This window comes from Carassius auratus, unplaced genomic scaffold (assembly GCF_003368295.1).
Source record: "Carassius auratus strain Wakin unplaced genomic scaffold, ASM336829v1 scaf_tig00027763, whole genome shotgun sequence".
Taxonomy (NCBI): Eukaryota; Metazoa; Chordata; class Actinopteri; order Cypriniformes; family Cyprinidae; genus Carassius; species Carassius auratus.
Genome location: NW_020525621.1, coordinates 1,472 through 14,440, shown reverse-complemented (window position 1 = coordinate 14,440; position 12,969 = coordinate 1,472). Strand labels below are relative to the sequence as shown.

Here is a 12,969-nt window from a genome sequence, read left to right as displayed (position 1 = left end):
AACCCTCTCCCTAACCTTACCCCATCCCACCTCAATAGCAGCAAAAGTTTTTTACAATACAATATGAACACAATAAGTACATTGTACTTTTTTGTTTATGTAAGTACGTAGTAGTTAAGGCCACCTAATATAAAGTGGGACCCAAAAAGGGATACATAGTTCACCATTTGTGCTTCCTTCATATCTCAACTATAAAGAAATTAAAATAAAATTTATTTTCTCAAGTTTGTTACCATTTTTTTTCAATCTGAATCTCTTTCTTCTGCTTAGCTCTTCATAACCGACAGCCTTTTGTATTTTAAATCACTGAAGCCAAAAACTTTTTCACATCAGGGAAAAAATCTTTTACTTCTACTTTTCTTCCAAATGTTTCATCAAGGAAATCATTTCTCTCTTTACAGTATACAACTCATTCTCGTCATAATTGGAGGGAATATCTGACATTTCAGAAATACGATCATCTTCAGCCATCTCTTCATTCACATCAGTGCTTTCAGAGAGCTGAGACAAGGGTATATCAAGTTGATTCTCAACAGTGTCGAATTCAATCAAACCTTCAAGAAGAGATTTTTTCGCGTCACTAGTCCCTGCCTCTTCACAACTCCTCCTCTTATTTTCTCCCCCACAATTATTTTTTTTCTCTTTTTTCTTCCCTGATTCCTTTTCAGCCGATTCCTTTTAGCCTCTGTTTTCAGTAACGCTATGTTCGTTTTGTTCATGAGTTTTCAATTCACTTTGTTCTTTATCGGTTTCATTTGTCTAAGTTTCTTTACTTTTATCCGCTTCACCCTCTACCGCCTGTTCACTTTCATTTGTTTTATCAGTATTGTCCACGGCTTGTGTTTTTTTGTGGGCAATCCATTTTTTTATGCCCGACAAAACCGCACTTGAAACATTTCAAATGATTGGTATTCGCATAGATCATATACGATTTGTCTTCATGTTTAATCCGAAACGACATGTCCAACGTCGGCGATTCTAAAACCATAAAACACTGCCGCCTAAAAGACAGCACATGTTTTGAAGTTTCCATTTTACACCCAAGTGGAATTAAAGTCATTCCACTCACTATTTTCCCGAACCTCTGCAGTTCATTCTCAATGCTCGTATTGGGTATATATGGTGGACAATTCGAAATGTTCACTCTTGACGACTGCGACACCAAAGGTGAAACAATAACAAACGATCCACTTACCCGGACTCCGCTCACGATGATTTTACTCACAAAACTTTGATCCTTTAGGAACACTACCACGGCCTTGTTCATCCTAGAAGCGGATACAATATTTTCGAATCCAATTTGTTCTCCGATAGCGACTAGCACGTCCTCGACTGTCACACAAGCGTCAGGTACACACCTGACTCCATGGCGGAGCGACCCAGATGGAACTTCCATCTCTGCCCTCTGCCTGACATGAGAAAGACTTTTACCTGCCGACTATTTTTCCTCAAAATCTAAATTATTCAAATTAAACCTTTAACTAAGAAAAAAAAAAGAAAAAAAAAAAAGAAAAAAAGAAACGGGAATAGTAAAGGAAAACTACCCCCAGAACGCTCCTCTCACCTGTGAGACGCTCACATTCCCCCCAAAACCCCCAGCATGCACCGAGAGAGAGAGAGAGAGAGAGAGAGAGAGAGAGAATTTGAAACACCTTTTATTACAAATAGATCACATTTTTTAGTACACTTGCTACAACACTTCTAACTGTTAAATCATGTCACCAAAAAATAATAGCATTGAAATAAAAATTACATCAAAGATGTAAAAGACAACTCTTCTTCAATAACTAAGCACAAAGCTCCTTTACCACACCATTTCTTCTCAAAAGTGTCTAAATCCTTCGTAGACTTATAAAAACAAAAATCAACCAACACTCTTGATTTCACCAAATTTAAAAACAAAACCACCACATCGTCACCAGACAATCTCTCCACCTTGTTTTTCCTGCTCATATAAATAGCTAATTTAGCCTGCCCTAAAACAAAATTCAAAAGCTGACATGTAAACCTGTTACCTCTAACAAATTTAAAAACAAAAACAAAAATTTTCATGAAAAACAATTCATTAAAAGAAATGAATTTTTTTTCCAAACATAAAAATAACGGTTTCAATCTGTTACATTCCATGAAAGCATGAAACACGGTTTCTCTTTTTGAACAAAAAGGACAATCAGACAAAACTTCATGACTAATAACAGAAATAAAAGCATTTACTGCAATGGCGCCATGAAGAAGTCTCCACTGCATATCCCCTGACCTTTTGGGTAACGGTGGCTTATACAGTGACCTCCATTCAGGTTTCACACTCTCTTCTATACCCAATATTTTGCGCCAAGATGTGTCAACTTTTCCATTCAAAACCTTTTTATTAAAAACTTTAACACATATCTTATAAAAAGCCTTACCAGTTGCGGTCAAAAAGTCCAAACACAAACAATTTCCACCATCCAGAAAAGGTCCCTTACAACCCTCTAATTTGGGAAACAACGTAAAAAGAGGGAAACAGTCTTGTAAAATGGGAGCATTTATTACTCCATTAGTGTACAATAACAGTCTTTTTTCTTCATCATTGACCAGTGACTTCCAACTCATTAGCATCCGTTCAACAGTCCGCATAGACTTGATCTTTAAGCAGGAAGCCACTTCTGTATATTTAAAGTCCACCCCGGCATTGTGAATCAAAAGTCCCAAAGTAAAAATTTGTGAATCCAACAATAGCGCATTTAGTCCATGAAAGGATGAATTGTCCTTCGTTAAATCAAAACTAGCTCCATTTATTAAAGGCTCTTCCAAAAGCCAGTGGATAGAAAGGTGTCATCTCATTCCTCCTTAAATTGAAAAGATTCCAAACTTTAAACAGATTTTCATAAAACACTGGCAATATGCTCACATTCAATTTGAGAGGATCCATTAAAAACAAGGATTTACCCAGCCCCACCCCTATAACACTGTGTAAGATGGAGCATGCAACAGCCCGCCATCCATTGTTCTACTGATCCATACAAAAATCTTTGTAAGAATTGCAAACGAAACGCTGCTAATCTACTTTTCAATTGTACCAAACCATGGCCACCTTCCTCCTTAGGTAAAAACAACACACCCTGTTGCACCCAATGCAAGTTGTCCCAGAAAGAATTGACCATCATGCCCTGAATTTCAACTAAAATTTGTGAAGGAGGATCCAGACAAGCCAGCCTATGCCAAAGACTGGAGGCTACTAAATTATTCAAAATTAATACTCTCCCTTTATATGACATCTTTGGTATTAGCCATTTCCATTTTTCAAGCTTTCCTTTTACCTTATCAACAACCCCTTCCCAATTTTTCTGAAGGAATGTTTCATCTCCCAAGTACACTCCCAAATACTTAAAACCACCTGTTCCCCAATTCAGGCCATCAGGCAATTTTGGTTTCCTTTTTGACCAGTTTCCAATTAAAATCACCTCACTTTTATTCCAATTATTTTTTGCTGATGATAAAGCTTTAAAATCCTCTGAAACTTCCATTCCATTATGTTTATCATTTTGGCCATCAATTAAAACCACCACATCATCAGCATAAGTAGATAAAATTATATTGTTTCTACAAACAGGTAAATTCAAACCACAAACTTTTTCTCTTAGTTGTTGCAACAAGGGTTCTATAGCAAGTGAATATAACATTCCAGACAATGAGCAACCTTGTCTTATACCCCTACAGACCTTGAAGGGAGTGCATAAGCCACCGTTTATTTTTAGTACACTTTCAACATCACCATAAAGTACTTTCACTTTATCAATAAAATCCTGACAAATTCCAAAAGCTTCTAAGGTTCTCCACAAATAAGGATGTTCAATCCTATCAAAAGCCTTTTCTTGATCCAGTGAAACAAGTCCAATATTAAAACCGAGCAACTTGGAGACATCAAAAATATCCCGCATAAGGGTAATATTATCAAAAATAGACCTACCCGGAACACAATAAGTCTGATCTGAATGCACCACCTGATCTATTACCTTCCTTAACCTATTAGCTAAAACCTTAGAAAGCAATTTATGATCGGAGCATAGAAGCGAAACAGGACACCAGTTTTTGATTTCTAAAAGATCCCCTTTTTTAGGGAGGAGTGTAATGACAGCTCTACTGCTTCTCACAGGCAACCTGCCTGAGGCCAAACTATCGTTAAGCACAAACAAAAGATCCTCCCCTATTTCGGTCCAAAAAAAAATTATAAAATTCAACTGGAAGTCCATAAATTCCTGCCACTTTTCCAGAATCCATACTATTCAGGGCACTAAACAATTCCCCCATGTTTAAAGCACCTGAGAGATCTGCATTGCCCCCCTCTGACACTTGACCCAGACCTACAAAAAACGGACTCTCAGAATCCCACCCTGCTCCCAACTCATTCTTATACAAATTTTCATAAAAATTACAAGCTCTTTCACATATTCCTGCATGACTAGTTAAAATATTTGTCTCAGAGCGTAAAGCATGCAAAAAATGTTTTTGCCCATTTTTTTTTTTCAAGACTAAAAAAATATTTAGATGGTGCATCCATCTGTTCAAGACTTAAAAACGAGAACGAATCAGAGCTCCTTGTGTTTTCAACCCCAGCAGGTCTGCTAAATGTGTTTTTCTACTCGAAATCATCTCTGTATAATTTTGATTACTCGATGCATCAGCTAAGTTCTGCAATTTAATTATCTCTGTTTCCAAGGTTTTCATAGAATTATCTAACTCTTTGGTGACATTGCAAGTGTACTGTTGACAAAACTGTCTTATTTGTACCTTTCCAAAATCCCACCACTGCTTTAAATCTTGAAACGAACCTTTTTCCTTTTTAAAATCTTCCCAAAATACCTTAAAGAACTCCTTAAATTCCTTATTATACAAAAGATTTGTATTAAAATGCCAATAGGCACTCCGAGACTTAATCTGATTTAGAAAACTTACTGGACAAATAGTTTTTAAAAATACCCAAATGATGTTTAAAACTATAAAAACGATCTAATCTTGCAAGAGACACAAAACTATCACGAGCATGAGCCCATGTATACTGTCTCTGACCATCATGAAAATGCCTCCAAATATCACACAGATCATTCAAGTGAAAGTGAAGTGACATTCAGCCAAGTATGGTGACTCATACTCAGAATTTGTGCTCTGCATTTAACCCATCCGAAATGCACACACACAGAGCAGTGAACACACACACACTGTGAGCACACACCCGGAGCAGTCGGCAGCCATTTATGCTGCGGCGCCCGGAGAGCAGTTGGGGGTTTGATGCCTTGCTCAAGGGCACCTAAGTCGAGGTATTGATGGTGGAGAGAGAGCTGTTCATGCACTCCCCCCACCCACAATTCCGTCCGGCCCGAGACTAGAACCCACAACCCTTCGATTGGGAGTCCAACCCTCTAACCATTAGGCCACGACTTCCCCATGTTCATGTTCATGTTTATAAACTTAAGACATGCACGAGAAGCCATGTGAGGCTCAATATGATTCCTGTCAATATGACTCTCTGTGCAGTTAAAGTCACCACCTAAAAATAGATAGTCTTCAGTATTACAGTTTTGTAACGTGGAACCTAGTGTACCTAGGAACAACAATCTTTGCATTGGTGATGTAGGAGCATAAACACAGATATTTTTCAAAAATTGCTCTTATTTTTAAGAGTCTTCCTTTCACAATCTCATCAACTTGATATGAAACTGGACAAAAACTTTTTGAAAATAAAATTCCTACACCACCACTTAGTGTGGTGTTGTGACTCAGAACAGAAAACCCATCCCATTCCTCATCCAGTCTGCCGCATTTTTAATATCACTGTGTGTCTCTTGAATAAAAGCAACATACATTTTTTTTTGCTTAATAACTTCAAACAATTCAGTTCTTTTTTTGCTATTTCTTGCACCATTCACATTTAAGGATGCAATACACACTTCAGTCATGCTCAAAAATAAAAAGCAAAAAAAACAGACAGCTTTGAATCATATTCATTGCATTAAACTTTTTCACTGCCATCATTCAAATCCACGTTGAGTTTCCTCACTATTTTCTTTAACAGATACACTTCTCGATTGAAAAACGCCCTTCAGCCATAAAACATTTCGTTTTTTCCACAAACTGGCCTACATCTGGGAAATACTCATTAACTAAAACTCCTCTCTTATTTTTCGTTGACTTAAGGAACATTTTTATGTCATCTACATCATAATCGCGGCTGGAAAACTCACTTTGTGACAGAATAACACTCGAGTCAGATGACTCACTATCACTCTCTGAGTCGACATGATCAGAGGCACCTTCAACATCCAATTTCTTCAAATGCTGAAAATCACAAAACTTGTCTGACTTCTTCCTTTTCAATGGCACCTTAAACACTGTTTGTTCCATACCAGTTTCATTAGGCCCACCATCAACCTCCCGAACATCCCCCATATCAGTTTCAACAACTCTTATCACTTGACTCACCTTGGTCTCCCTCGTCTTCAACTTCTTTTGAACTTTGGATTTCCTCCTGCACTGAAACCACTGTGTTCACCGCAGTCCCAGCACCACGAGCGCCAACACGGTTGCTCACCTGTGCCACCGCTGCTTCCACCGCGGCTGCTTCATCGGCTGGCGGCTCACCGCCGTTAGCTGTGCCTTCCGCGCTAGCTGTTCGTTGTTTGTTGGGACAGGCTCGGGCCAGATGGCCGGCCATGCCGCAGCCGTAACATTTAATCCTGTCGGTGGTTATAAACAGTGTTGAGTACTCGAGACTCGGACTCGGTCTCGAGACCGTATTTTAATGGTCTCGGTCTTGTCATGGACTCGTGTGCATTTTGACTCGGTATTGACTCGGACTCGAACATATTAGGAATCGGACTTATGCCCGAGTCCACTCGAGTCCCAATCAAAATATTTCATGATTATTACTGTATGTTAATGTTTATTTAAATTGATGTATGATTGACACATCCAATGACTGGTGATTTTCTTTTGACGTGAGACGTTAGGCCAGCGACACACTGGATGCATGGCGCAAGCGTCTCAGCTGCGTGGCGTGTCTGTTTTTAATTCGGCTCCCATGTAAACAGGTTAGAGCTTGCAGACTGCCTGCGTGAGACGCACGGAAAACCCGTGCATGCTAGAAATAGAACCGACGCCTATTTTTCACGCGACACGCGTGCATGTTGGAAGCGTTTCCAGGCAAAATATACTAGGAAAATATGTGTATATGTCATTTTGTACACAAATACATATTAATTCATGACATTTTGATAATTGAAAGTCTATAGGTTGACATAAATTCAGATATAAATGTAATTTTAAAAATAAATTAATAATGATCGATTTTCAAATATTGCACCTGTCAAACATACTCTATTTTGCCGTCAATACTGTTGATGGTGTCTTATCAGTAGGTGTGTAAAAAAATAAAAAAATTAATTTGATATTGTTGTCATGAAGACAAGAGCCTGGTTTTTTGGCGGCCTCCCTCTATGTCACCTACAGCCGCAGCAGTGCGCCAAGCGCCGCGTGCAGGCACGCTTCTGGTGTGTAAAGACACAGAAAACGCGAAGCAGCCACCACGCTTCTGGCACGCAGTAGAGACGCCACGCAGCCAGTGTGTCACCGGCCTTAAGTTACCCTCCTGCCATCCGCCTGTAGTGATCCCGCTTTCCAGAAAGCCACATTGCTACATTATTTCTCTCAACTGTGTTATTTTTTACAAAGTAGGACAAAATGGTCACAGAAAAAAAAAACAAATATTGTTTAATTAAATTATATAATGAATACAGACACAGACTGACTGTCTCAACACTAAACATCTCCCCCTCAAAAACAATGTCTGACAGAATGCATTGAACTTATATGGCATTTGATCCAGCTTTCTTCCCCTGGCACATACACACTTTTGGATGAAATTTTCCTGGACAGTCACTCGGCTCTTGTGTGTATGCCCTCCGTAACTAAAAAAAATAGTGTGTATTTTACCCTGCATTAAAACGCACCATCCAGGGAAATTAGCATTAGATTATCCGTTGCTGTTACAGAAAGTGATAAAATGGTGACTGTTGTCAGTCCCCGCTTCCTCTGCGCCAGTAGAGAGAGTTTTTAGTTGGGGTGGATTGATCATGAGACCACATCGTGCTCGGTTGGGTAGCAGGATGTTCTCCTCACTTATTTTTTTGAAAAGTAATTATGCCCATCTCTAATCTTCACAACATCTAAAGTGCACATAATCCAATACATTGTAAGGATATTAGCAGTCATTAGTTAAGCTTCAATGTTAAAAGTTATGTAAAAGCTGTTACAGTTGAACATTTACAGGTATAGTGGTACAGTAATGTTACTTGTTCTAGAAGTGTTATGTAGAATTACAATATAGAGTCGTACAGTAATATTATGTGTACTAGAAAGGTTATATGGATGTGTATAGTGGTACAACAATGTTATGTGAAAATGAGCACTTAATATTGACAAGTAACACTTCATAATACTAATAAAATTACCTTTACACCACATACTATGTGGCCCTTTTAACCTTTATTGTTTCCACCAAACATTTGACATACTCTTGAAGATTTCTTTAGGTCTTGTCTCAGACCCAATCTCTCTGGTCTCGGTCTTGACTCGGACTCGACCCTTTCTGAACTCGGTCTTGACTCGGACTCGACCCTTTCTGAACTCGGTCTTGACTCGGACTCGACCCTCTCTGGACTCGATCTGGACTCGGACTCGAATGAGCTGGTCTCGACTACAACACTGGTTATAAACACCACATAGTCAAAATCATCCACTCGGAAATTCAGCTAGGTCAGCGTCATTGTTCACAATCATGTAAACTGAGCGTCTGAATTTTTTTAAACGAAGAGACCACTTTTCCATGGCGAGACAAAACTTGTGTTAATACCTCATCACTAATAAATGGCGGTACGTTCGAGAGAGTGACTCTTTTTGACGATAATGAAAGTGGTAAAACAGGGGTAAGAACGCCATCACTTACAATTCCTCTCTGAACTAACTCATTTCCTTTTTCTACTGTACTTAAAAAGATAACGATAGAACTATTCATCCTTGAGGCAGACAATACGTTCTTATTTCCCACAACTTCACCCACAGCTAAACAACAGCTCTCCACGCTCACAGCAGACGCCACCTTTACACTGTGACGACGCGTGAGTGAGCTCAAACCCCGCACACCTGCATCCGCCATGCTCCCCCACACCCCAAACCACCCCCTACAAAAAAACAAACAAAAAAACAAAAAAGAAAAATCTCAAATACACACACACACATAAAAAAAATAAAGAAAGAGGAAAAAAAAAAGAAGAGGAAAAGAAAAAAGCAACTCAAACAGGAGAGCCACCAAGCACGCTCCCTGGCCACGCTCATTCACTCCCAGAAAGCAATGCAGAGAGACAGAGAGAGAGAGAGAGAGAGATTACAGCAAATCACTTTACAGCAAAAGATACTTCATTTTGCAATGATTATTTTGACTTGCTTAAGTTACCATATTATTGAAATTTTCGATCCACAAAAAGTACAACCTGAAACTAAAATTCAAAATATTGAATATTTTAATTCTGCGGTTGAAGTGGGAGTTATCACACATGTTAATTCCAGTGTTGGGCTAGTTACTCAAACAATGTAATATATTCTTCATTACTAGTTACTCATTTCAAAACTAATATTGTTACTTTACTTATTACTTTCTGGCAACAGTAATTACAGTACTAGTTACATGACTTTTTCTTCACGCCCCACAGAAGTTGTAACTGTGCATCTTCCACATAAAATTCTAGTGATTGATAGTGACATTCAAATAGAAGTCTTGTATTAATCTCATTAATTTTCATGTGTCATGCTTGAATTAGGGCTGCACCATTATGACAATTAATCCCTTGAAATTGTATTTGCAATTATTCATTATGATTATTACAATTTACATCCAATGCTGTTTATCATTGTTTGATGCAACTGCATACCATATTTTATATGAAAATAAACAAGCTGAAAAAAACTAACTCAAAAACTTTTCTATGTGCTTTTTTATAGTAAAATATACATTGGATTGGTTTCTTCTTTAAATTATAAAAAAGTAAAAATATGAATGGTATTATAATGTTATACTAAAACTAAAACAATGGAAATGGAAAATGGAAAACCCTTAAGATAAGATGTAGAAAGAAAGAAATAACATCTTAAGCATGCAGAGTAACATAAGTGGACTATTTATATAGACGATTATATAATTGTGGCATCCATAATTGTACTTGATATTAAATTAATTGTTCAGCCCTAGATTGAATCTAATTGTAATTTCTCCATTACCCTTGGGTACAATTATATTTTATTAAGTCTGTAAGAAACTTTAATTCTCCAAAAGGATTTTTCATTATAGCAATATAATGTACCACGTGCTGATCAGAGGGACACAACTTACACAACAATGTTCAGATCATCATTTTCCCTGACAAAATCAATATAACGCAATATTTCTGTCTGCTGAATGTGAGCTTTTCCATATTCCAAGCTTGCCTGCTGCACTGGGAACTACTTTTTACTTGATAGTAATTGTTATATTATTACTGAATTTTTATTAGTAATTACTTACACTAGTAAGTACTAAAGTAATATTAAGTAACTAAGTTACTAGTTACTGCCCAACACTGGTTAAATCAAATATATTTAACTAGGTTAAATATTTCTGTGTTATACATTGAACAAGTTTCAAGCTGTTTTTATCATGTGACATTTTAAAAACATTTATAGGAACTTCTACTTGATTTGCAAATCATTTGACATGACAATAGTGAGAGAAAATACTGCTTGTTGAAAGTGTTGTTTTTCTGTGAAAGCAGACTCAGTCTTACCTCTGTTTGTGTGAGAGACTCATCTTTCCTCTCTTCTCTGACATACTGCAGATGAACAGCTCAACACTGAGATCTTTGTGTCTCTGAAGACGATCAGATGCTCATCATGACCTGGACATGACAATCAGATCAAGATCATGAGAGTTCAGAGGAACAAATGATGAATACAATAACTAGCGTTGAATGTTTGTGTAACACTATAAAAACTTCACAATCACCGGAAGGAGGAGGCAGGAACCGGCGTGCATTCAAAATGAAGTTTTAACAGAGGTGGAAAGAGTACAAAAATATTCTACTCAAGTAAAAGTACCATTACATGAATGAAATTTTACTTAAGTACAAGTAAAAGTACCAGTCTAAAAATCTACTCAAGTAAAAGTAAAAAGTAGCTTGTTTAAAATTTACTCAGAGTAAAAATTACTTAGTTGCATTTTAACAGTGATGGGGAGGCAAAAATGGGACCAAGGGTGTCAGACTCAGTTCCTGGAGGGCCACAGTCCTGCACAGTTTAGATATAACCCTAATTAAACACACCTGATTCAGCTAATCTAATCATTTTAGGCTTATTTGAAAACTACATGATATGTGTGCTGGAGCAGGGTTAGAACTAAACTCTGCAGGGCTATATGGCCCTCCAGGAACTGAGTTTGACACCCCTGGCACAGGCCTATTAATCTCAAACTAGTTGTTTTTAATTAAAGAAATCAGTTATTTAGAATAATAAAACATTTGGGCTGTTACCAGGCAAATCAGTATCAACAAACTCATCTTTTAATGCAGAGGAAATGCAGAAGCTTCATCGGAAGTGGCATTTAGAATGTATTTTACACACTGTTTAGTGCAGGACAAGAATGCATTTAACCTGCAGTTACAAATGCATGAATAATGTTTTGATATACAAGGCATAAAATATTGAATACTCATTTGAAATGATAAGAAATAAATGATTTAAAAAAAAAAAATCAAAAGATACTTTAATTGTGAACTTTAAAATGGCCAGTATGTGTCAGCAAGTCACTGTTAATAAGTGAGTCATTGCGATTGAACCGAATCATTTTAAAACGGTTGTTCATTCAGGAACTAAACCAGTCATGTTGCTCAGAGATGCAAAACTGTGCTTTGGTGGCTATGTTTGGAATTATTTTTTGTTGTAAAAATAGAGCAAAAACAGGCAATATGGGTATCTAAAACGCAAGTCTCTTAATTAACTTGTTTACTGACCTGTTGTAAAATATGTATATTATATTAAATTGTATTATATATATAATCATGGATGATTTTTGGAGGAAAGACGATTCTTTGTGTGATTTTGATTTACTATATGAAATTATATATGTAAATGTGCTGCCCCTATATCTTCAATTTTGTGATCAGTTTAAATGCATTTTAACAGACTGAATCACACAGTGAAAGAACGCACTATAAATGCGCGCGCACATTGTTTAAAACAACAATATTATAGCAGACGATAATCCCAGATATATCGCACAACTCCGCCACCAGTCTTTTTGCCTAATTTGTGCAAAACCTCTTGCTAAAATGTCAAAGCTTCATTTTAACCACCAATGCAACGTTGCAATTATTTAGCTTACCTCGTACATGCTTACGAAGGGTTGATGTCGAGATTTTATAAGCTGCTAGTTTGGTGTCTCTAGGTAAGCACAGTTTACACTGCATTAGAGCATAAATATGGCCAGGGGTTCACTTCATTTCCTTCGAGTTCAACTTCAGAATATGACTGGGTTTCGTTTTCAGCGGTGTCTGCACCACTAACGCCTGTTTTGTCCGTCTGCATCTTTCTTGTGATTTAGCGCCAGTTTGTTCTCCTGCCCATTATTACTGACGTAGTTTCCAGGGAGCGAATTATTATTATTATTTTTTATTTTATTTTTACTCAGTAATTAATGTGTTTTAAAATGTAGCGAAGTACCAATACTTCAAACAAAATATACTTAAGTAAAAGTAAAATTACAGATTTTAAAAAATTACTTTAAAAAGTAGAAGTACACAAAAAGCTACTCAATTACAGTAACGCGAGTAAATGTAATTCGTTACTTTCCACCTCTGAGTTTTAATAATAAAATAAACACAAAACAGTGTGACAGCCCCTCACGGACAA

The 12,969-nt window shown here is 37.2% G+C and overlaps 1 protein-coding gene across 1 annotated transcript in view; it reads right to left on the bottom strand.

Annotated features, from left to right (window-relative positions):
* LOC113079353 (NACHT, LRR and PYD domains-containing protein 12-like) overlaps positions 1 to 11,003 on the bottom strand; it is a 73,284-nt gene extending 62,281 nt beyond the window's left edge. Inside the window, exon 1 of the mRNA XM_026251605.1 lies at positions 10,851 to 11,003. Coding sequence (XP_026107390.1) covers positions 10,851 to 10,894 — 44 coding nt within the window. The 5' untranslated portion in view covers positions 10,895 to 11,003. The remainder of the gene's footprint in view (positions 1 to 10,850) is intronic.
* Positions 11,004 to 12,969: the final 1,966 nt, after the last annotated feature.